Genomic DNA, 23,816 nt, shown 5'->3' on the forward strand with positions numbered 1-23,816 from the left:
AAACCTTTCCAAAGAGTTTCATTAACTGTACAACTGTTAAATAAATTATTTAGTCAACTCCTTTAACATTAGTTATGAGTAGTGTTTTTATAATAACTGACGTTTATGTTGCCTGTAGTTAGTGAACAAGACTGTAGATAATGTGTTCCAGCCACACAAAAATATGACCGATATTACAAGCTTTTGAACAAGCTGGAGGTTAGTGGATTGACTCTTTTGACAGCTTTCACTGACAAAAAAAAAACAGTAAAAAAAAAACTCAATTCGACATACGTGCAACTCCGTGGTGTTTGATTAGGTTTGTTCGTTTGTTTGCTGAACAAATTTCTTGCAAAATTTTAATTCTTAAAAGGTGAAAATGCATAAGGGAGGGCGATTGTACTGTATGCCGAGGTTCCACTGTAAATTTCTTTCTAGCAGCGAGTTTTTTGTTGTCAAACTGTCGTGGTGATGGCTAACGTCACAGACCCTGTTATTAAGGTTGTTTTTCGAGAGCTAGAATTACTTTGATTATTCAGACCGGCATCGACTACATGACCGCGGGATTACGGCGAATGAACCACCCAGGTACTATGTGACAAATACGACTTCAACAACAATTAATTACGACAATATTAATTTCTAGTATTTATTTTAAACAGATCCATTATAAAATTCTCATCCAGCTGACAGAAGGTTTGTTTTTTCCGTTATGCAACTGATCTGGTGGTTTAATCAGAACTCAATCAGGACTCGGACTCCGGTTCCGCAATTTGCTGCAACTAAAATAAACCTCAATTGGTAAAAAATAAACCAAAACATTAAATCAGAACTAGTCAAAAAAGAATAAAAAAGAGTTTAACATCTGAGATCTGTCCTGTTAGATGCTGTGCAAATTATTTAACTAATCAAACATTGTAAAGCACTTGGGTCAACAATGTGGTTGTTAATTAACATGCTATACAAATAAATCTGGACTAGACTTGACTTTACAGTAATATCTTAGAAAGAACGTTATAAAGAGCGGTAATGTTAAAACACTAAGAGACACAGGTCCATGAAGACTCCTGTTTTACCTCATCTGTCATCCTGTCCATTAACAGAGCAAACAAAAAGGGGCTTAGAGCCGATCCTTGATGCAGACCCACCTCCACCTTAAACTCTTCTGTCACACCTACAGCACATCTCACCACTGTCTTACTGCTCTCATACATGTCCTGCACCACTCTAACATACTTCTCTGCCACTCCAGACTTCCTCAAACAATACCACAGCTCCTCTCTCGGCACCCTGTTGTATGCTTTCTCTAAATCTACAAAGACACAATGCAACTCTTTATTACCTTCTCTGTACGTCTCCACCAGCATCCTCAAAGCAAATACTGCAGTTCTTCTCTCATCCTACAGGTGACACTCTAAACTATTCACACATTCTCGCGCAACACAGCATCTTGTGTGGTGGGAAAAAATTCTTTGCATAGTTTGTTAATAATTGTAACAAAAAAAATTATAATATCGATTTGGAATATTTATAAAATCGTGATACTAACAGAATCGCAATACAAATCGAATCAGCATCCTGGTATCATGATAACATCGTATCGTCCGGTCCCTGTTGTATTCTGAATATCTAAAAGCACTAACAAAAGTATTTTTTAAATAAATTTGCAATTTATATTAGCAATCATATAACTGAGTAAAAAGTATTCCATAATTTCTTTCTTCCCATTTTTCGCTTTAATGCCACTTGAACTGAAGACTGTGTTAAAACCTGCTGATCCGTGTTAGATCAAATCCATCCATTGTCTTAACACATGCTTTAACAGAGAGGAACATCTGACCTTTTCAGATTACGAAGGCATTAACGTGTTCAGTTTCACAAATATCCGTCAACTGAAACAGTAACGCAGACGTAATGCAGAATGAAGAACATTGAACGCACCAGACACTGAACATCACAATTTCAACATTATCAGAAATGTAATTGTACATTCAATTGAGTAACATAAATCCTCTCAAACGTAAACGTAATCCCAAATTATCATTCTAATCACATGCTTGATATTTAATTATAAAATAACGAGCTCACACCCATTCAGAGAGTCACTATTCATTCCTAGAGTTTTTCGAAATCGATACTCAAAAGATTCAGAAAACTAAAAGAGAACCATTTGTGTGAGGTTTTGAAAATAATATGTAAAATACAGCAACTCAAACAGGTAAATTGGTTTGAGCAGCCCAAAGCCGCTCAGAAAGCTTGAGCTCATTTTCAACCGCTGATAACTTTTTTTTAAAGTCCTGTTGCTTTAACTCTTTAATATTTCCAAATCCTCCAAAATAAAAACCCTGATGCAAAGGCACGGCAGTACAGGCTCCATATAGAACAAAAATTTCTACTTTACAAGAACAGGACAGTCAACCATAAAAGGAAGCAGATCCACAAGATGGCAACCTTCTCCTGGTTACCGACAAATTTGACACAGCTCTGAGAAAGAAAAAAGAGAGATCATTGTAATTTTTTTCTTAAATCATTGAATTCTATTGACTGTTGATTTCCAACACGAGCACACATCATTCCGCTTGATAAGGTACTGATAGGGTGAGAGTGAGGGCGAAAACTAATCTCTTCTGACAGGGATGACTACGAACTCATTCGAATGTCACTTGGCAACTACAGGATGACACCAAGTGACCTTTTAGCACCGTGAAAAACTGAAGCTTGGGTGGAGTCCATGGCAAGGCTGGTCCGAAACCAGCTTCATCAATGGAGATGCAAGGAAGAGCCAGGCTGAGGTTTGAGAAAGACCACAAGAACTGTAAGAATAAGAACATCTCCTCTGATGAGTCTGACTTTCAGCTCCTGGTCTTCTAAAGTTTAGATGGAGACCTAGAGAGGGTTACAAGCCACAGCGTCTCACACCTGAGGAGGATCTGTGATGATTTGAGCAGGCTTCATCAAGGCTGGATGGAACTGAGTGGGTTTGTCTTTCTGAAAGACACATGACTCAAACCACGTTTACAGTTATCCTTGAAAAACATTTGTCTCCTACACTTCTGACCACATGCCTCATCGCTGATGATTGGTTTTTGCAACAGGAGAATGCTCCATGCCACACTGTCCGGGCAATCAAGGTGTGGAAGGAGGACTGCAAGGTCAAAAACTCTGTCATGGCTGGCTCAGTCTCCAGATCTGAACCCCACTGAGAACCTCTGGAACGTCATCAAGAGGAATATGGAGGGCCACAAACCAACAGACAAAGCTTTGAGGTGAATTTTTGGCTTGAATTTACCCAACAGCAATGTCAAAGACTGACGGAGAACATATTAAGACGTGTTAATGCTGTAATTACAATCACCAAATACTAATTTCTGATCATTGCTTAGTAAAACTGTTAGTACCACATTGTTTGGCGGTACTGGACCTCCAGTGTTGAGGGTTTGAATCCCGCCTCGGGGTCTGTGTGCATGGAGTTTGCATGTGCTCTCCATGCTTGGTGGATTTCCTCAGTTTACTCTGGTTTCCTTCCACAGTCCAAAAACATGCAGGTTAGGCTAACCCGCATTCCCAATTTGCCAAGCTCAGCCAAAATACACCTGGGAAAAATCAGTGTCAATAGCGTTTACGCAATGCGTGCACAAACAAACAGACAGATAGACAAAAAAATCCAAAAACAATCTTTAAGTTTTCCATTACTCATCTTTCCCTAAATAATTCTTTTGTAAAATATCTTCAATGTAAAGACACGTCCACTTTACAGATTTATTATGCATATAGACAGATTTGGGAGAAATGTTGTCAAAAGTTTTCAGAATAAAACAAAATGATTTATAAAAAGTAAAACCGGACACTTTCATTCTGCAGTGTTCCTATCTCTCTCTTTTCTCCAGAGCCGTAAATATTAAAAATGATTTCTCTCCAGCACCTCTGCTCACTCTCTCATGTCAAGACATTAACATAAATTTCACTCTTCACATGGACACCATTTTAGATGCACTTTGTAATTTGGACATCCTCTTAAACTGCAGCACTTCCTCTGGATTCTCTCAGAGTGCTGATGTGCTACAGATACGCATCTATGCATCAATCCCTGCGGCAGATGCTCAGCTCAGTGTACAGTACGACTGATTACGATACAAGCGCTCTTTTAGGAATACAGAGCCATTCGAAAAAGAGAAATGACCAAAGGATCCAGTGTAAAAGGCGCTTGGATGTGTTCGCAAGTTTCAAGCAGCTTATTATTCCTTATTCACCTATTTAACTCTTTCTGGTGCACTGAATAAGTTATATATATATATATATATATATATATATATATATATATATATATATATAAATATGTAATAAGTCCTGGGAACTGAAGCTCATAATACGTTTACGAATCAGGATTTTTCTAATGCATAAAAACTCTCCATCTGGTTGAGGCTATCACAGTAAATAGCTCTCTTGTTGACGTTCTGTTTATATCATCCCTGAATGTGACTAAAAAAAGAAAAGAAAAAGAAAAGAAAAGAAACTCGGTGATCCGCATTTCAACATGACTTTAAAAATCTTGCCTGAAATATATAAAACCAAAAGTGACAGTCTGTTAAATACATACTGTATAATCTTCAAATATTATTCGTATACACTCCCTGGCGATGATTTATTTTTTTGTTCACTAGAGTGTTTACGTAGACACACGCTGATTATTAAAGCAAGCTTATGCAGTAGTTTTTTTTTTCCTCAGCTTGACTTTGGAGGTATATATAAAAAAAAAAACTTTCTGAAGTCCACACATCCCATTATGGAGATTTCTCGCACCACCATTTCTGCCAGCGGTCATTAAGAGCAACAAAGCAACCTCTTCAAAATGTTTGTTATGTAACAAACCATATTCGATGTGTGAAGTCTTAGCCTGGACTGCGAAAAAAGTCTAAGCTTTCTGTCATCTAGAAAAAAACCTGTAAAAACTCTGTACAACAAAAATTTCTTGTTTTTACTTTGTTTTTTTTATTTATGGCCCATTCAGTTCCTTGTGCGATCCTCGGGTGTCTCACCTCCGTTGTGCTCGCTGATGTGCCTGAAGTAGGTCGGGCATGGAATCACCACTAGCTCTCCGACTCTGGCTGACGGCCAGCAGGCGATGATGTCCCACATTCCTTTGCAGCCTGGTAACAGAGAGAGGATTTACCACTCAATCACTGGGGATCAGCAAAGTCCCTAATGTGAACGTAACTGCTTTTTAACCAGCATAACACACATCATAAAGAGAAAACAGATGTTTTACTTTACTTGATTTCCTTATAAAACCCCAACTGATAAAATATATCAATGTCTCCAGCTACATATCTGTTAAAACTTAAAAGCATTCCAAAAAAATTTATTGTCAGTTTTCAGTACCTGTCTTAAACACGTGTACATTTTCTTGTATTTGTATGGAATAAAAGCAACAATCTTTTAGCAATCCTTAGTGAATCTTGGTTTACACAACACTGGGTTGTCATTGAATCTGATTGCACGGGTTACTCTAACAAACCGGGCTTCCATTTCCAGTAATGTTGCGGATATGTTTGCTCTAACGACTCGTGTTTTATCTTATAGTGGCGCGTCACACTGCTGCTTTTATTATCGCCGCAGTTTCTGTACATTATAAGAAAAACTGATTTAAAATTTTCTGTAGGAAAAATAAACATACACTGATCTCTGTTCATCTTTGAAGGTGCAGTTTCCATAGACTACTTTCCTTTTCTTGGAGTAATCCATGCTGTGTTGCTTTTTTGTGTAAACTATTATGTTGATTGGCTCTGTTGAGTGACGCGCATAGCCACGCCTACCTAAAGAAAATAAGCCCTATATTAAGAACTGTTACTCGGTCTGAATCTCTGTCCGCCGTTTTAATTGCTCTAGATGACTGATGTGATTATCACTTAAAACATCTCGTTTTAATCAAATTTCTTACAAATGGATTAGTTGACGTTTGTACTATTTCAAATCCCCTTTTGCTGACATCAAATTTATAACCATATATGGAAAAGGTCACATCTCAGGTGTTTGATCACACAGTCACCACCTCAGTATTAGACAGAGTTGTAAGCGTTATGATGATTAGATTTAGTTTATTTTCTCACACAGCAATATTTCTTAAAGAGTTCAACACTACTAGATAGACAGTTGATCGTCCGAGCTCTCTCTTAGGAGGAAGGGCATTCGAGCACTCTCACATAAATCGCGATGCTAGTCAGTCACAGGCATCAGAGAGCTAAGTGTGTTACTTCACTCCCTGGGGAAAGATGTGGCTGGCTGGCGGCATCACGTGTCTTGAAGGAAACGTGTGAGAGCCTTCTTCCTCCTTGGTGGTTATAGTCTAGTTGCGATAGTTAATGTTGAGCGAAAGCAGAAGAAGAAGAAGAAGAAGCGCTTACTCTCACAAAACAAAAGTATTTAGTTTGGATGTTGAACGAAATAATTCAAAACGTGAATAGATTATGAATTGAAAACCAATCCGTCAATTCAAAGAACTCAGTCAAACTACACAAGCAGATTAAAATGTATAGCTCTACTATTTACACAGTATGTCAATTTTTTTTTTCGTATTAAATTGCACCTGATGTGACAAAATAAAATAAAACACAATAAACAAAACCGAAACAAAATAAAACTGAAAACCAAATAAAAAATACAAAAACAAAACAATTTTGAAAACAAAATAACAAATACAAAAACAAAACAATTTTGAAAACAAAATAACAAATACAAAAACAAAACAATTCTGGGGTCCGTTCTTCGTATGTCGCTAACTCAGTTAGCTGGATTTAATTGTTGTGGATTTGTCCTGATCTTGGATTGTTTCGTTCTTCAATGCGCTTCTCGCATTTGTTGTCATAGCAACATGTCCATAAGCTTGAACCTGCTCGGAAGCAGGTTTATTTAATGTAAACAGGATTTAAGCTGCGCTCCTGGCAGGTTGTGATTGGTTGAAATGACGAGGTCACATCTGATTGATTAAAGAGCACGACTGACGCGGACTGACTCACGTGGGAAAAAAAGTACCTTGTATATATATATATACACATAATCGCTATCAAATATTATATTAGAACATAAATTCATAGGTTTATTATTATCAAATATGATATTACTATTATATTGACAGCCGTCAAGACCATTAATACAAATTCTTGTCTAATGTTTATTTTGTAACACATTTATTTTTCAGGGGTTTGTCATAAAAATATGCAAATAAATTATATATATTAAAAATAAATATTTTAGGCCTCCGAGTGGCGCAGTGGTAAAGTGCTCGCCCTATCATCCGGAGATCGCTGGTTCGAACCCCGGGTGATGCTGTTTTCCTCTCACAGCCGGAGGCACAGAGAGAGCTGATTGGGCGAGCTCTCTCAGGGGGGAGGGATGAGAGGTACTTGCGCTCCCACATTAATCACGGTTCTACAGCCAATCAGGGGCGTCTGTGAGCTTGCGCACGCGGAAGGAGTGGCTAGCGCTTTCCTCCAAATGTGTTACTCCGCCCCTAACGGTGCGTGAGCGAGCAGTTCGAAAAGATGCGGTCGGCTGACGTCACGCGGTTCGGAGGAAACACGTGATAGTATTCGCCCTCCCGGCTGAATGGTAGAAGTAGCCTTAATGTGGGAGCCCCCTAGTGACGGGGAGGAATTGGCCACGACTAAATTAGTGAGAAAATTGGAAAATATATATATATATATTTAAAAAATAATAAAATAAATAAATAAATAAATAAATATATATATATATATATATATATATATATATATATATATATATGATAAATTGGACGAAGCTAATTTTATTATAAAAAAACAAAAGTATATGTATACATATAAAAGTATACATGTTGTATTTGAATATTTCTATTTTTCATATACAATATATTTATTTTCATATTGCTTATTTTATTTTATTGTCTCATGTAATTTGTAAACCATTAACCTGAATGACCAACTATGAATTTATGTTCTAATATAATATTTGATGGCGATTATGTAGGGGGGTCAATCCATGGCAGGGGGGGCATTTCAGCATAACACATGTTACAAAAATTTTTTAAAAAAAGAGTTGCTCTTTTTTCATTTCGTCAACCAATCAAAGGGGTTGTGATCAGTGTTTCTACTGTCGATGCATATCGCCCTTTAAACCAGCGCACGAACGCGCAATAATCCTAGACAACTTTATCCAACTATACTAATCATCAACAACAGGTGAGCTCGAAGAACCAACTTAGCCAGATCGTAATTAGCACGATGATCTCATCTTAGATGTGTCAGTTCATCTCGGATGTGTCAAGCGACGTACGAAGAACGGACCCGATAACAAAATAACAAATACAAAAACAAAACAATTCTGAAAACGAAATAACAAATTTAAAAACAAAATAACAAATCAGAAAACACACAGATGATTCAGACAAACCGTGAATGAAATTCGCATTGCTGATTGGACGAGACATTTGTCACTCAAGATATACTTGATATACTTATTGTATATCTTGAATAACAGATGTCTGACATAATCAGCTGTAAATGATTTAATGATGTGTTTATTTATTTTTTAGTTTTGTTATTTTGTTTTCGGATTTGTTATTTTGTTTTGCAATTCTTGGCCACTGTACACTGTGATTCTTATCTGTTTTTAGCATCTGGCTGCAACTTTTTTTTTGTAGTGTATACCTTGTATTGTAATAAAATAAAATTGCTTTATACTACACTTAACACTTCACGTCGCATTGTGTACATCAATAAACATGATGTAATTAAGAAACCACATTAGCTCAGTAGCATTGCTCACAGTGGGGTTTACTTTCTTTAGTGATGGTTTCCGTAACAGAATCGGAAAAAACGCAACTATCTTTTTACTGTGATGAGTGTAGACTTCCTACTCCTCCTCTTATTTTCCTACAATGTGATCATGACTTTCACTTCAGACAAAAAATTGGATTTCGGGACTGGTCTGTCATCATCACAAAGAATGACTCACAGGAGAACAAATAATTACGGATCTCAAAGAAACTTCTAGATAACCATTGGTATGAACTTTCAGAAGCCCTTGAGACTGGCTTTGTGGGGAAAAGAAAAAAAGCTTTTCATCCACCAACCTGTACTGCGTCAGAGGCTTGAAAGGAGATGGACTTGTTACAACGATAAAACGTAAAAGCCATCTAGTAGGATGTCCTTCAGCATTGCCAAGTTTTGTAAACCTTACCTGATGTTATATTTGCAGCAGTTTTGTTTTCGCATCGCTCCATCTCCAAGTTGACTTCATTAGCCACGTCACACACATGGACGGCGCCGCTCTGTGTGAGAGACAACAGGAGAAAGATCAGGCTTTGACGCACTGCTGATGAAAAACACTGTTGCAGTAAAATGCACTTGTACCCGAACTGCTTCTCAGCTACAATCTGATAGGGTTTCTAAAATGCATAAAAAAAACATACACATGAACGTGTAAGCTTAAACACATAGACATGATTCTTTACCATCCACTTCTTCTTCTTTTTTTTGTCTTTTAAGTCATTTAATTTAAGTTGTAAACTAAAATTAATGTAAAAGAAAATTTATGATAAAAAATATCAGCTACGCTTCGGGAAGCTTTTTAACAACAAATTCGGTCTTCACAGGCATAAGCGATGGAAAGCAGTGAGATGATGTAATGCTTTTAAAAAAACGAGTGAAGCTTGGTGGAAGTAATGATCAGTGGTGACAAACGCATAGTGACAGTTACTCGCCCAAAGACTGAATGACAAAGAGGATGTGAAAAAAAAATGTCTGGAAAGAAACCTATCTTGAAAGGAGAGAGGGAGAGAGAGAGAGAGAGAGAGAGAGAGAGAGAGAGAGAGAGAAACTATTGCTTATGCAACATCACAGGACAGCTGGACATGCTTGAAGGAGACACTAAGTGCTCTCTGTACAACTCATGAGCTCCTGAGATGAGTAAGTATCCCTCAGGCTGCTTTCACACCAGACGTGACTGATTCAGGGGCGGTGGTGGCTCAAATGGTTAAAGATTTGGGTTACCGATCGGAGTTGTCGCTGTTATGCCCTAGAGATCCAGGAGCACTGTATCCTGACTGACCCTGCGCTATGACCCCAGCTTCCTAATTGGGATTGCAATTTGTGTGTGCTGTAAGGGACAAATAATTTACTTTTTTGCTATCTATTAATCTATCTATCTTTTTGTATCGGGCCCGGGTGCATTTGCCCCCCCTACCGACCAGGTATTACATCAGTACAGTAAGTTGACTGATGTCTGAGTGTTACTCTGGGAGCACGTTCAGAAGTTGGACTCGTTCGTAAATCCAACAAAGTCTAGAGTCTAACACCCCTATCTAACCTACCTGGAGTCTGGTAACGCGGTTTCGTACAGTTAATCGTGAATCAGCATGAGTTTTTTGTGGTCTTGATTACGTTTCCAAATCCTACTATGTTTCTCTCATGTTTAAGTCTTCTCCCGGGTCTCACAGATGTTTGCGGATCCTGCGGAACCTCGGGGGAATGTGGGACGGTCGATTGCGGTGCCTAACACAGCGTCTCACTGCAAGTCATATACACCTTTGACACGAATATAAAATGTGAAGCATTAAAAACACAGCAGCCGGTTCAGCTGACCTTGGTTAAAGGCAGCCCCGGGAAGACAACGCTACATAGTGTCTACTGCGTGCATGAACTTTGAATTTTGTCACAGAGCTGTTTCTGACTGTGAACTCTGTCTCGTTGAGGATTTTCCGAAATTTGGATTGTTCACCAACAGGACATTTTTACAGGACAGACGTTTTCTATCATCTTGCTCCTGGAATGATTCATTGAAATTGGTGAGGCCGAGTCATTTCTCCTGCACCTCCACACACAGAAACAATATATCAGACATTTTATACATTCACTTACACACTAAAAATATAACATATAATTGTAAATATTGGTATCTGACACACATGAGCTACTTCTGCGATTTGTTCACATCTATGAACATTCATAGATCTGCGGTTTGTTCGTACCACGTTCGTTATGCATTATGCAAATGTATCAAACTTTAGGGTCAAGTCTACTTGAATCTGTGCTTGACAATGTAATGTGAAAGCACTCTTATGTCTCCTGTTGACAGATGAGGGCTAGGCCTTCCACCACACAGAGAGCAGGGTTGATTATACTCTCTTGGAGTAGTTGCTTTGTGAACATTTCAGGTTTCACAGCATTCTAATAAATGTTCACACATTTCGATCATTTTAACCTGGTGTTTTTTTTATTTTTATTTTTCAGTTTGGTATGCTTTATCAACTGTAACTACTGTGTTTGATGGCTGGGCCAGAAAAACATTTCTTGTTCCTCTTAAAAAAGTTGGATCACAGAAGCTGGACCGTGGATCACAGAAGCTGCATGCAGAGCAACGTAATTATTTCCACAATTTTTTCATATTATTAAACGCCAAACTTTGATACGACTGTAGCACTGTAATTAGCTGTTAATGCTGCAAAACCATAAAAAAAGCTGTTTGTAAAAAAAAAAAAATTCTAAAAGCACTTTTTTGAGGGCTATTTCACAACCTTGTGTCCACGTTATTTTTCCCAAACTTGCAGAGCTTGGTCTCATTCCAAGCCTACAAAACAAATGTATTCTTTATCTCATGCATGTTTACATAATTCTCACTGGCAAAGACAAGGTCCAAGATGCTTTCTTTGGTGGTTTCGAAGTTTAATTCTTGAGAAACACATTCTTAGACAGACTCGGTGCATGGAAATTGTGCGGTAATACGCACTGTAAGCATGAAAGAGCATTCCTTTATCTTTTCGTTTTGATCTTTAAAACAAAAGATACACAAGACACATACGACAATGTACAATACAACCGTCATACTAAAGTAGTGTAGTGTATCTATGAAGCACTCTAACACACTCTCAGCCTGCCAGCAGTCATATTTAGATAAGATTATCATTAAAATGTAAAAAAAAAAAAAAAAAAAGAGAGAGAGAGGAGAAATTAAAAAAATATATAAATAAAAACAATTCGGCCTTACAGAAGTCTCAGCGTGCCAGTTGGCATAAAGTAGATCATATCAGGTTAAGATTATAAATTTTAATCCATCACCCTGTGTGTGTGTTTGCCTTTAAGGAAAATTCAACCAGTGGATGAGGAAATAGCAGGAGACGGCAGTGTAGTGTAGTATTTTATTCATGAATGTACTGGTGTGTATGCTGTATAGACAGTGATTGTACTATACTTGTGTACTGCTGATTAGTGAATGACTATTAATGTAATTATCAGCAAGTGTGATGGATCTGCCCTGTTTAATTACCAAAATCACACCAACAACAACAACAACAAAAAAAGGTCAATAACCACAAACAGAGTGGAATTATGACAGACTTGCTCACACAAGGAAGAGGGGTGACTAAAGACAAAAAAGGAAATTAAAATATTTAACAAAATACAGTCCGCTCCATGTGGACACAACTGAAGTAGAAAAAGTCCAATATAACATAGTTCTAGCATCTCGAATTCACAGAGGACAATTTACCAGGACAAGAAGTATCACCAGAAAGAAAAAAACAAGAAAAATGCCTCTCTGAACAAGACACACGCTGATTATAAAGCACCATTTCAGCAGGAAAAGTAAGTAACAAATTTACAAATGCACACAGACATAAACCACAAAAATCCTAAAATTAAACAAAACATTCAACTAAAATTAGAGCAATGGATGACTTTAGTTAATGTAAACAACATTGTACAAGACAAAAATCACATTTTCCAATGTTCCCTCCAAATAAGCATAGTTTGTACATTACATTCCAACTTACTTCAAAAGTCAAATAAACCATTCAACTTCCTGTTTGAACGCCTTTGTTACTTGTCTGGCTTGAGCACAACATAACACAGCAGGCATATTTTATTGTTTAAGTCCTATTTTTTAAATATATATCTTACCCAGAAGTTGTTTGTTCAAAATGTAACTGGTTTTAACATTTTAGCCTTAGGCCAAATAACCAAGCCTGTGCATTCACTCAGCAAATGACAAATAAAGTTAATACAGTTTAACCTTAGATTGTGAGCATTTAATTCTGGAAGCCTGCTTGTAATCCAAAGCACTCGTTTATTGAAATTAATTTCCACTATAATATGAAATAATGAAAACTCAGATGATTCGTTCCACAACCTAAAATATTCATATAAAAATAATTAATACAAAATATAAAGTAAAAATAAAACAAATTATCCTGCACTTTAAAAAAGAATTATGGCTGGAGTGAAACCAGAGAAGAAGAAGGCTGGGGGGGATAACTTTCATACACACACACACACACACTAATGAAATTGTCTCTGTCTGCAAAATGGAATCTTTCACAAGTGACGCTTTTGTCTCCTTTTTTTTTTCTTCACGGAGGCCGCAAGCCTGAATGTTGGCTATAAGAGATGTATGGGAGAGAATTACCTACAATCCCACAGTGCGCGCAAGAGAGAGAGAAGAACCACTGGATTAATTGTGATCATGTGACGCTCGGCAGAAGTACTACAGTACTTGTATTTCAAGACCTGGCTCGTTTAACAAGTTTAATTTTTATTTAGATTTTTTTTGCTTGTCTTGGAAAAACACTCACAGACCGAGTGACTCGCAATCCAAGATCCCACTGCATCGTTATATTTGTATCCTAAACAAATATAACAATGTGCTTATTTTTATTGATCAGTTAAAAAAATTGTTTATAGAAGTTATTATGTGTGGCCCAGTACATGGGCATCACAGCAATTGTTTTTACACAATTAATGAATACACTACTACAAAAATGTTATACATCAAATTTAAGTAAATTTTATTGGTATAGCGCTTTTAACAATGCTCGGTGTCACAAAGCAGCTTCACAGAGTCATAATGATTGATTGTGAAATGTGTGAGGAAATACGTGTAAATCAAAATGATCGAATATGGTTTAATGACCAGATTACATCGTATTACATTAATTCCTCCAAACGCCCTCCGTCCAGTGCTTCCTCTCATCACTACATCTTATGATTAAACCATTTTTCTTGTGCCTTGTGTTGCCTGACACGTCGCCTCAGAGAGGAAGACATTTTCTGATGTTTATCTGATAAACACTTTTTTCTCTGTTTTCACTTTGATCATTTGGCAGGATTTGTTTATGTAAATCAAGATGGTATGTGTGTACCATCATCCGACCCTTATGTTTTTTTTTCGCGTACACTCCTCCTGTTTTGTGACTGGGAAAAAGTTACACACGGTGTAAAAACGTTCGTTTTTAAAGCTCTCTTTGGCCTTGCGCGAGCAATACACCAGCGCTGTAGGATGACTCTGGGCAGTGGACGCTTCATTTCTGTCTTCAATAACACACACAGCATTTTTTTTTTTTTTTTTGTTTCTCTGCCATACAGCCTCGCATTTACAAGCTCATCGCTCACCGAGGCACTTAATATTCTGCAGTCAGAAGAATCAGACGCCATCATTCATTCTGCGGCTCTGTTCTCTGAGGACCGGCCTGCGGGCACGGAGGCACTGATTAATTATCGCACAGGACAGCTCACAAACACTGTTCCTGCACAGAACACTTCAGCCCTGCAAATTAAGCACTGAGTCACTTCAAAACCGGATATATATGTATATGAATGAAGCGGTGGAGAAGGATTGGTATTCAGGACGTATGCCATTTTTGGATGAGCACCAAACCTTAATGCAATGTTGCTGCCTGAACCAGGAACAGCAGAGCTTCAATACGGTTTCTAACACGCCAGTGTGAATCACATGCGGACAGCTTTAAAATTATTGGCCCTCTTTTTGGTAAATAAGGGTGAACATGCTTTCCTAAGGTTCGCTCCCGGGTATCGTCCTGCAGCAGGAACAGAGCTCAACAGGAAATCACTTTTCACTTTTCACACCCAAGTGAGTTTGGGTTTCCTTTTGACTCAGGTTCCCCTCAAGGTTTTTTTTTTCCCTCATGGCATTTTCCTTGCTAGTCTCACCTCAGGCTTGCTCGTTAAGGCTCAGCTGTTAAAGCTAAAAAAAAAGAGTAAATTTTCAGTATTTACAGAAAATATTCAGTACTGTGCGAAAGTCTTGACTACCCCCCCCCCCCCCCCTTATTTACATATATTATTTATATTACTTCTTTATATTTTTCCTCAAAAGAGCCAGACTTTCTTTTTTTATTTATTAACATAGTCCTCTGGAATAGTTGTCCAGGCTTCCTGATGGAATTTTTTTATCTCTCATTTTGAGTCCCAGTACCTCAGCAGTTTCTTTTTTTGTGTTTGTTCGTTTGTTAAGCCAAATAGTGTTGAATCATTAAATCATTAAAGTGTTAAAAAAAACATTTTACTTAAATCATTAAGCAGTGAGAAACAGGTGCAGATGACATGATATACTGTATACTGGTGATTAGTATACTGATGTTGCTGAATGCTGAGTGGTTTGAACAGACGAAAGGGGAAATGAGGTCGCTGCGGGGGTTTTTAGGTAAACATCCTGCAAAGTGCCTAAAGAAAACATTAGTTCACATTTATTTAGTGTAATCATCATTTATTTTAATATGAAGGAATGATTGGGTCTCAAGACTTTTAAACACTTTTGTGTATGCAGAATTTTTATTTCCAAAAAAACTGCTTGTGTCAATACCTGTTGTTAACAGTGCTATGCAAATAAATTTAAATTGAACTGAAATAAACTTTTTTCACACTTTTTTTTACGTCTCTCTCTTTTTTAAACCAGAGCAGCGTGAAGCGTCTCTCATACCTGGCACAGAACCATCTCCGCACGCAGAGCGAGCCATTTGGGAGGTTTATAGAGGCGCGGCCAGGTGCAGAGCGTTTCGTCCAGTCACCTGCATGGAGGCATTGCCTAGCAACAGGAGCTGCAGTTCTCTGTGAATCTGCTTGAGAATGCACCACACGGCGTTACACTATTAGGCGCAAGGGTAATAAAATGACCATAACTGTAATATAGGTCTAAGTCTTGGACTATTATAGATATTTCTGTTTACTTAATGGTCTGAAAAGGATGCAGGGTGAATCCTCACATTTAGTCATGTGTCATGACTTGATCGATCTCTCTCTCTCTTGTTTTTTTTTTTATCTACATATTAAGATCCAAGTGTGTGTCAATGGGTGAGAGACAAGGATAACCCTCACACTCAAAACAAAATGTGCCAAACAATAACTCGTACAATGATGTCACAGTGTTAAGTTGTGTTTGATTTCAATCGGGAACCAGATCGTTATCTTTTAACATTATAATCTGACTTTCTGAATCAGCGATTATAATAACAGCATTTATGTAATAGTTTTGCACTTAATGAGAATTATAACTAGAACATTGCTGATTATTTCTACTGCTATAATTATTAATCTCTTTCATAATCCTGTGAATCATGCAGCAAAATATTTATACTTTTTTTTTTTGCTGCCAAAGCCCAAGACGTGGATTATAACTGATATTCCTGAAGCAGGAGGAGGAAGATAAGGAGGAAGAATGAGTGAGAAACACTGCCTCTGTCCACTGCTTCATCTTTAAGGCTTCATTTAGCTGCTGCAGAGACACAGCCTCGTTTGGCTTCGGCAGTTAGACAGACTTGGGAGAGAGAGAGAGCATACGCAAGACTCATCAAGTCTCTCAAAAGCCTGCGATTTTCTTACCGTAGGGAAGAACATATGTCATCCAGATGTCATTCTGCAGTAATTATAAAAACTGCCAAAGTCACAGAAGCTCATCACGCAATCAAGTATTTTATGTCTTAATTTAATATAGTGTGCTAGTGTACACGTTAACCCTCGGACCTGTGCTTGGACTGATCCTGTCACGCCCTACGGTGGCTTTAACCGTCATTCAGGATCATTAATCACTACTATCTACTACTGCAATTAGCTCTCACACATTCTATACTGACAGTCCATTGCAGTTTACTTGTTTTTTATTAGTTTTTTTTTTACTCAGAAAAAAAAGGAGCCCTCGATAACTTCGTAAAGTAAATCATACTGTGGTGCGCCGATGTAAAGCCATGTATAGGATGGTTTGTTAACGCAGATGTTTGAGACTACACCATGCAGCTGTTTGACTGGCCTTCGTGTTAATGCCTTTAGCACTTCACAGAAAAATGTCAACAGAGGAGGCCAGACTGGGGAATCACTGAAGAGTGTGTGTGTGTGTGTGTGGGGGGGGGGGGGGGGGTATCTCTGGAGTGCACGCTTATAAAAGACCACCTTGATGCAAAGTATATGTTGGGCTGCGAAATCAGAATATTTGGGGAACAATTCACAAGGAAAAAGATATCGACTGAAGTTGAACACTGAACACATGGGAAGGTGGGACACACAGTCATGTACATGGTTAGTGCCATTCTGACAGACACCCTATTTATTTTTATATTTAACACCTGAGGTATATATAAATACACAGTAAGTCCCCGACTTACGAACAAGTTTCGTTTCAGGAGCATGTTCGTAAGTTGGATTCGTTCGTAAATCAGACTAGGTGAGTCTTATACACCTTTGACGCCAAAAAAAAAAAAACACACACAGGTTTGGTGTTTTGGTTCCGCATTATACCCTCGCAAGACTGTGCCTTTAAATTGCAAGGGGAATCCCGGTGCCGCAACAGGATTATCTAACCTCTTTTTAAAGACAACCCTGGTAGATGTCAGGGGGAGGACAACGTGTTTAGAGCAAGCTTGAATGGACGGCATTTTGTCTCAGAGCTGTTTTCCACTGTATTGGACTGTGAACTCTTGTCTTGTTGAGGATTTATTGAGAAGACTGACTCATTACGCCCACCCCCCCTTGAGCCCCATCCCCCACCCCACCCCCCGCGTGGTCCATTTGATTCTGCGGAAATTTGTAACTTGAATGTTTTTAAGTAGGAGCCTTACTGTATATAATAATGGCAAAATTCAGTCCAAAACTTAATTTAACGTAATTATGAATTCCTCTCTCCGCTAACTCTGCAAATTAGGACATTATAGAGAGACATGTTCCTTCTGTAAGCCATTGAAAGTGTTCCAGAATACAGCATGCACAATGTTTAACCCTAAGAAGTTTACGATAAGTGTCCTGCTCGAGGGAGCAACAGAAGAAAATGATTTCCTAGTTTAATTTAGAATAAAATGACTAACCATAATAAACCTCTAACTATTAAAATTAATTGAAAATAAGGACATTCCCAAAGCGAAAATATCTTTCATCAGATATTAAAGTCAGCCCTTTTTGCGATAGGGAGCGTTTCCACCTGGGCACAGCATCACGAGTAGAAAAGTGTGAGTAATAATTAGTCTAGTGAACAACACCTCTGTGTTTCATTTAGGAGGAAGTGGGCGAAAGTAAGCAGGATTTTCAGGCAGACATAAAATCTCATGCTTTTAGAAAACAAAAAAAGCACTGCTCCAGAGACACACGCGATACACAAATGTGACGTGGATATCGCGTTTCAAATTGTGGTGAAATCTATTCATTATACATCCAATGTGAGAGCGCAGTGTGTGTACAGCAGAAGCCTCAATCTGTGCAGCACATAGAGTTCAAATGTACTGTATAGTAAGTACACAGGTCACATGGCCGCTCTATTTAAACACAGACCAGGAATTAAGTGTACTTGTGAAATATTAAACAACAGCTCCAGACCACAACGATGTCACACATTAGAGATTATAAACACGACTACTTGTGATTAAGGAGCGAAAGTCCGGCATTTTATCTGATTTAAATAACCAGGTGCTCCAATAAAGCTCGTTATATTTCAGTCAATGTTTTTTCCTGTATTGAAGGCTCTAATTTATTTGATCATATTTTGGGGGAATTTAAAGATATATTCATATTTTATTATGTCAAATTATGTTTTTTTGGTTCAACAAAATGAAGATTAACCATGATCCACACAGACCCCTCCCCAAAGATTAATTGCAATGTTTGATGATTAAACATGATTAAAAAAACACTTAAATTGTATTCACCGGGCTCACAAACTCTTATGTGCTAAACCAGGGTTGCCAAATCATACTAACAAAATCCTTTCTAGGCAATACTGAAAGCTCACTTACTCCATAAAAAAATATCATCTTTACTAACACTATTCTTTTAATAAAATAAGCCTATTGGTTTTTTTTTATTACTATTCCAGAAAGATTTTTCCAGCCAAAGATGATAAATAATAATTTTGTGGCACATCTGACACTCCAAGTGCCAAGTTGATTTAATTCTTTTTACTTTTGATTATGATGTTGACACAGGCCATTTTATTCACTGCTGTTCATAAGAAAAATATTAGTTCATTCTTCTTGCTTTGAGCAACAGTGAATGAAAAAAAACAGTCAGTATCTACATCATCATACTGTAAAAAATTTTTTTTTACAAAAATATAGAGCAGCTCTAATTTAACAATTAAGTATTGACTGATTTTATTTTAAGGTTTTATTTTTAAAAAATTATATCCTGAATGTTGCTTCTTTTAGGACCATGAATAAAAGTTTCTTGCTTTAACTGCTCTCTGAGTTCTGAGGTATAAAAGGAGAACAAAGGTACATTTGTTGCCTTTTGCTCATCCAAAAAATTATCTTATCTGTGTTAATCTGAGTCTTATGATCTGCTGCACTCTAATTTTTGTCAATACAAAGTAGTCTGTAGTATAATTCAATATTACACATACTATATGTAGCGATTTTGTTTCATGACATAAATGCACAATTTGTTGCATTGTTTATGATTTATAAATAAAACTGAAACGTGTTTTTTCAGCTTTCACTTTTTTTCCGTCCAAAAAGAACTGGATTGAATTAAATCATGGAGTTGGCATCCTAAACGAAATTAAATCATGACCCGGTTTAATAAATCGGTAACAGCATAAATGTATGAAATGTATTACAAACATAAATTGTAACACTCATTTAAAACATCATCTTGTCCCACCTTATCTGATACAAATAGGGACAGAAACTTAATCTTGTAAAACTGAAACTCGCCGCCCCAGAGAGGCATTTATCCTTCTCAATGAATACAGCTTAATGATTCTGTTGTACTCCTTATAGATATACGTAGTATATGGTATAATACCTGCATAAAAACGTATGCGATCACAAACTGCCGCTGTCTTTCTCAGAACTATCCAGGATGGACAAATGGATAGATAATCAGACTTCTCAATGAATGAACACAGCTTGCCTTTAAACACAGGCATGTAAATCTCTTGGATTAATCAGGTTAATTAGGGAAAGTGTGTTGGCTTCAGCTTTGTCGATTACTGAGACCCGTCTTTTTAAAATTCTAGATCAGAAACACCAACAAACCTAATTTTATTAAATTAAACTATGCTGAACATTCTGAGGTCATAAACTGACCTCTATGAACCTGCAATGTTACGAGGGTGAGTAAAAAGTATCCGCACTCTAGATGTAGAATTTATTCTAATTCATTTTTACACAGTGACCTTGCTTTTCAATACACCTTGTCCATCTGTCGACAAGCTTTCATATTTCCTCAATAAAAAATGTTTTAGGCTGAGCTGCGAGCCACGAATGCACTGCTGATTTTATTTTTTCATCAGAAGTGAATCTTCATCCTCGTAGGGCTGCTTTTAAGGGACCAAACAGGTAAATTTTTGTTCACAACACAGTTACAAATAAACCGATGTAACACATTCACACAGTGACTGAAGAGACAGAAGCCTTGAACAGAACGTGCTAATAAGACAGATGACCTGTAGATTTCATGTAATTACATACTATATGTAGGGGAATCTTTTAAAAAGATTAAGTATATCAGCTATTACAGTATATGTTAATATGTCATACCTTGCAGTGGCTGACACTTTTTACACTTTCCTTAGGGCGAGAGATAATTATTTAGTACACTACATCGCCGAAAGTATTTACTTGCCTGCCTTCACATGCACATGAACTTGAGTAACATCCAAATCTTAATCCACAGAGTTTAATATGATGTTACTGTGCAGGCCAGTCAAGTTCTTTCACATGAAACTCGCTCATCCATGTCTTTATGGACTTTGTTTTGTGCAGTGGTACGCAGTCGTGTTGAAACAGGAAGGGGCCGTTCCCAAACTGTTCCCACAAAGTTGGGAGCATAAAATTGTCCAAAATGCCTTGATATGCTGAAGCATTAAGAGTTCCTTCAACTGGAAGTTACAGCAGGTGGTCCAACTTCTGAACAACAATCCCACACCAGTTCCAACATGACTGTGCACGACTGCACAAAGCAACACCTGTAAAGACATGGATAAGCAAGTTTGGTGTGGAAGAACTTGACTTTAATCTGATAAAACACCTTTGGGATAAATTAGAGCGGAGACTGTGAGACAGGCCTTCTTGTCAACATCAGTGTCTGACCTAACAAATCAGCCCTTGAGCAAGGCCCTTAACCCTCAACTGCTCAAATGTGTAATGAGGTAAAAATGTAAGTCGCTCTGGATAAGAGCATCTGCCAAATGCCTAAATGTAAATGTAAATATGCATGTAAAGGCGGGCAAACTAACACTTTCAGCAATACAGTGTACACCGGCATTCAAATGTTAGAGTTTATTAGCAAATAAATGAGGGACAAAAATCAAGAAGTGTTTCAACTCTCTAAATCTTTGAAGTTAAGGACTTGTTCATCAACCAAATCCCTTATTTAAGGTCTTACAGTATTTATAACAGCTGAACCAAAAATAAAATTTATGTACTCCAAAAGCCTTATTAGACCAACCTGATTAGATCTACATATGAAATCATCCTGAAAATACTTCTTGAAGTTAAGTTTAGTAAGTAAAATGTTTTGACTGGCAGTGTGGTATGAAGGCTGTCATGCCTCATTGTATGATTGTATAATTAAAAATATTTTCCTAATTAGAAATCACTTAAAGTGCACACGTTCCCAGGAAAAAGCGATTCAGGCTCGAGGACACACGGTCATCCTGCACTTAAAATTAAGCTCAGCTCCCTACATACTCACATCTGGAAAGTCTGGGGATGTGGAGTTATAATGATCTGCATTGAAAGCTGCACCGAGTGACACGTACGGCAGGTTACACACCTCACAGCTAGAATATTATAATTATGTTACATAACTGATTTCTCTCATAACCACGGTCCTGATAATGGTGGAATTATGAAGAAAAGAAGGAGGAAAGCATACAGAGTAGGATTTGTCACAATATTTATGACGTAACAGCACAGTTAGTGTAGTTCATTCTGCATAATTGTGCTTTAAACCATAACCCACCCTGTGCTGCAACTTATTTAATCCCCCCGGCTTTTTTTTTTTTAAGGGGGGCATTATTTGTGTTTTGTTAACAAGAAAGCAATAATTGGGCACATATTTTCGACGGCTTCTTATTATAGAGAAATATCCACAAGAAGAATATTGCCTGGCAACAAGAGGGAAAGTCTGTTTATCACACCAGAGTGAAAAAAAATTAAGCACATTATTGTGATAGCTGTGATAAAATGTTAGGGGTAGGTTTAAAAAAAAAAAAAAAGTTATTTTCATTTTCATATTTTCCCTTATTAGTTCTAACTCTTGCAGGCATGAGACTGTTTATTAGATTTATTATTATTACCTGGAAATATATTAAAATGCTACACATGAAGCAAATGCATTTTTGTGAGGTTTGTAAAGAATTCCTGAGAGACAGAGAGAAATGTCTATCTATTTGTAAGCCTCATGTGTGTGAGACATGCAAGAGCTCCTGTACGTAGACGTTTTAGCACCTGAGGGTGTGATTTGATTACCAGAGTAATTCCCTCCTGTGGAACCAATCAATCAATCAATCAATCAATCAATCAATTAATCAATCAATCAGTAAATGCTATTTGTGTTTCCTCACTCTGCTAGTGGAGCCATGTTCAAAGTTCTGATGAACACCACCACTGGTTTAGGGAAGTAACACACACTTCGTTTAATGCATGAGATCTGCTACACACTAACAAGTTTGAAGCATGAAATTAGAGCTCACACAGGGGAAAAATCTAAACCTTGAGCGGATGTGGGGTTTAAGGGTTTTGCTTGAAGACCCGGCAGTCGTAGAATTGAAGTCACAACAGACCTGTGCTCCCTCATGATGACACCTTATTCATTTTATCAACGTATATTTATAATGTTGCTCTCTCTCTGTCTCACTTTCTCTCGTAATCAGAGAAAGAACTGCCATACATATTTATTTATTTATTTATTTACTTATGATTACGCATGCAAGGGCTTACAATGCTTAATTAAGTGAAAGGTCCACTCTAGGTGTATTAATAAAAATATGAAAAATCTTCTGTTACTGATTGACCTGGTTGTTGCTATTTAATTCATGAATATTTTATAATGTGATTAATTGAGTGTGAAAGCACTCACCAGGGCACGTTATGACTGTGCGACATAAACTACACATGATTGTTGTCTGTTCCTTGTCATAAAGACATCCTGAATATTTTAGATCACTTAACTTTACATCTTTTGATCATTAGCAGAAAATCTGAACCACTCATGTGTTCGACGGTGTGTATATACAGTACAGTACAAAAGTTTTAATTCCGTCCCTCCCCCTCCATATTTCTTCATATTTTGCTTCCAAAGAGCCAGACCTTCTTGTATTTTTTATGAGGTCTTGAGGAATAGTTCTTCAGGCTTCCTGTATGACTTTTTTGGCTCTAATTTTAAAGCCACATTATGACCTATGAATCACTTAGGCATAAAAAGGCATGAACCAGTGAGGTGCAGACGATGACAGATGATCTGACCGGTGATTAGTATACGGGTGATTAGGGAAGAGAATCACCAGTCACATTTGGATACAATGTAAACAAGATACCTCTGTGCTGATTCAATTAAAATTGCAATTCTGTAAGTGTCAGGATTTTATAA

The 23,816-nt window shown here is 37.4% G+C and overlaps 1 protein-coding gene across 1 annotated transcript in view; it reads right to left on the reverse strand.

Moving 5' to 3' along the window:
- vipr1b (vasoactive intestinal peptide receptor 1b) overlaps positions 1–23,816 on the reverse strand; it is a 73,827-nt gene that overhangs the window by 45,215 nt on the left and 4,796 nt on the right. The window contains exons 2-3 of the mRNA XM_053487860.1: positions 9,193–9,283; positions 5,016–5,126 (exon numbers count right to left, since the gene is read on the reverse strand). Of these exons, the coding sequence (XP_053343835.1) occupies positions 5,016–5,126; positions 9,193–9,283 (202 nt within the window). The remainder of the gene's footprint in view (positions 1–5,015; positions 5,127–9,192; positions 9,284–23,816) is intronic.

This window comes from Clarias gariepinus, chromosome 26 (genome assembly GCF_024256425.1).
Source record: "Clarias gariepinus isolate MV-2021 ecotype Netherlands chromosome 26, CGAR_prim_01v2, whole genome shotgun sequence".
NCBI lineage: Eukaryota > Metazoa > Chordata > Actinopteri > Siluriformes > Clariidae > Clarias > Clarias gariepinus.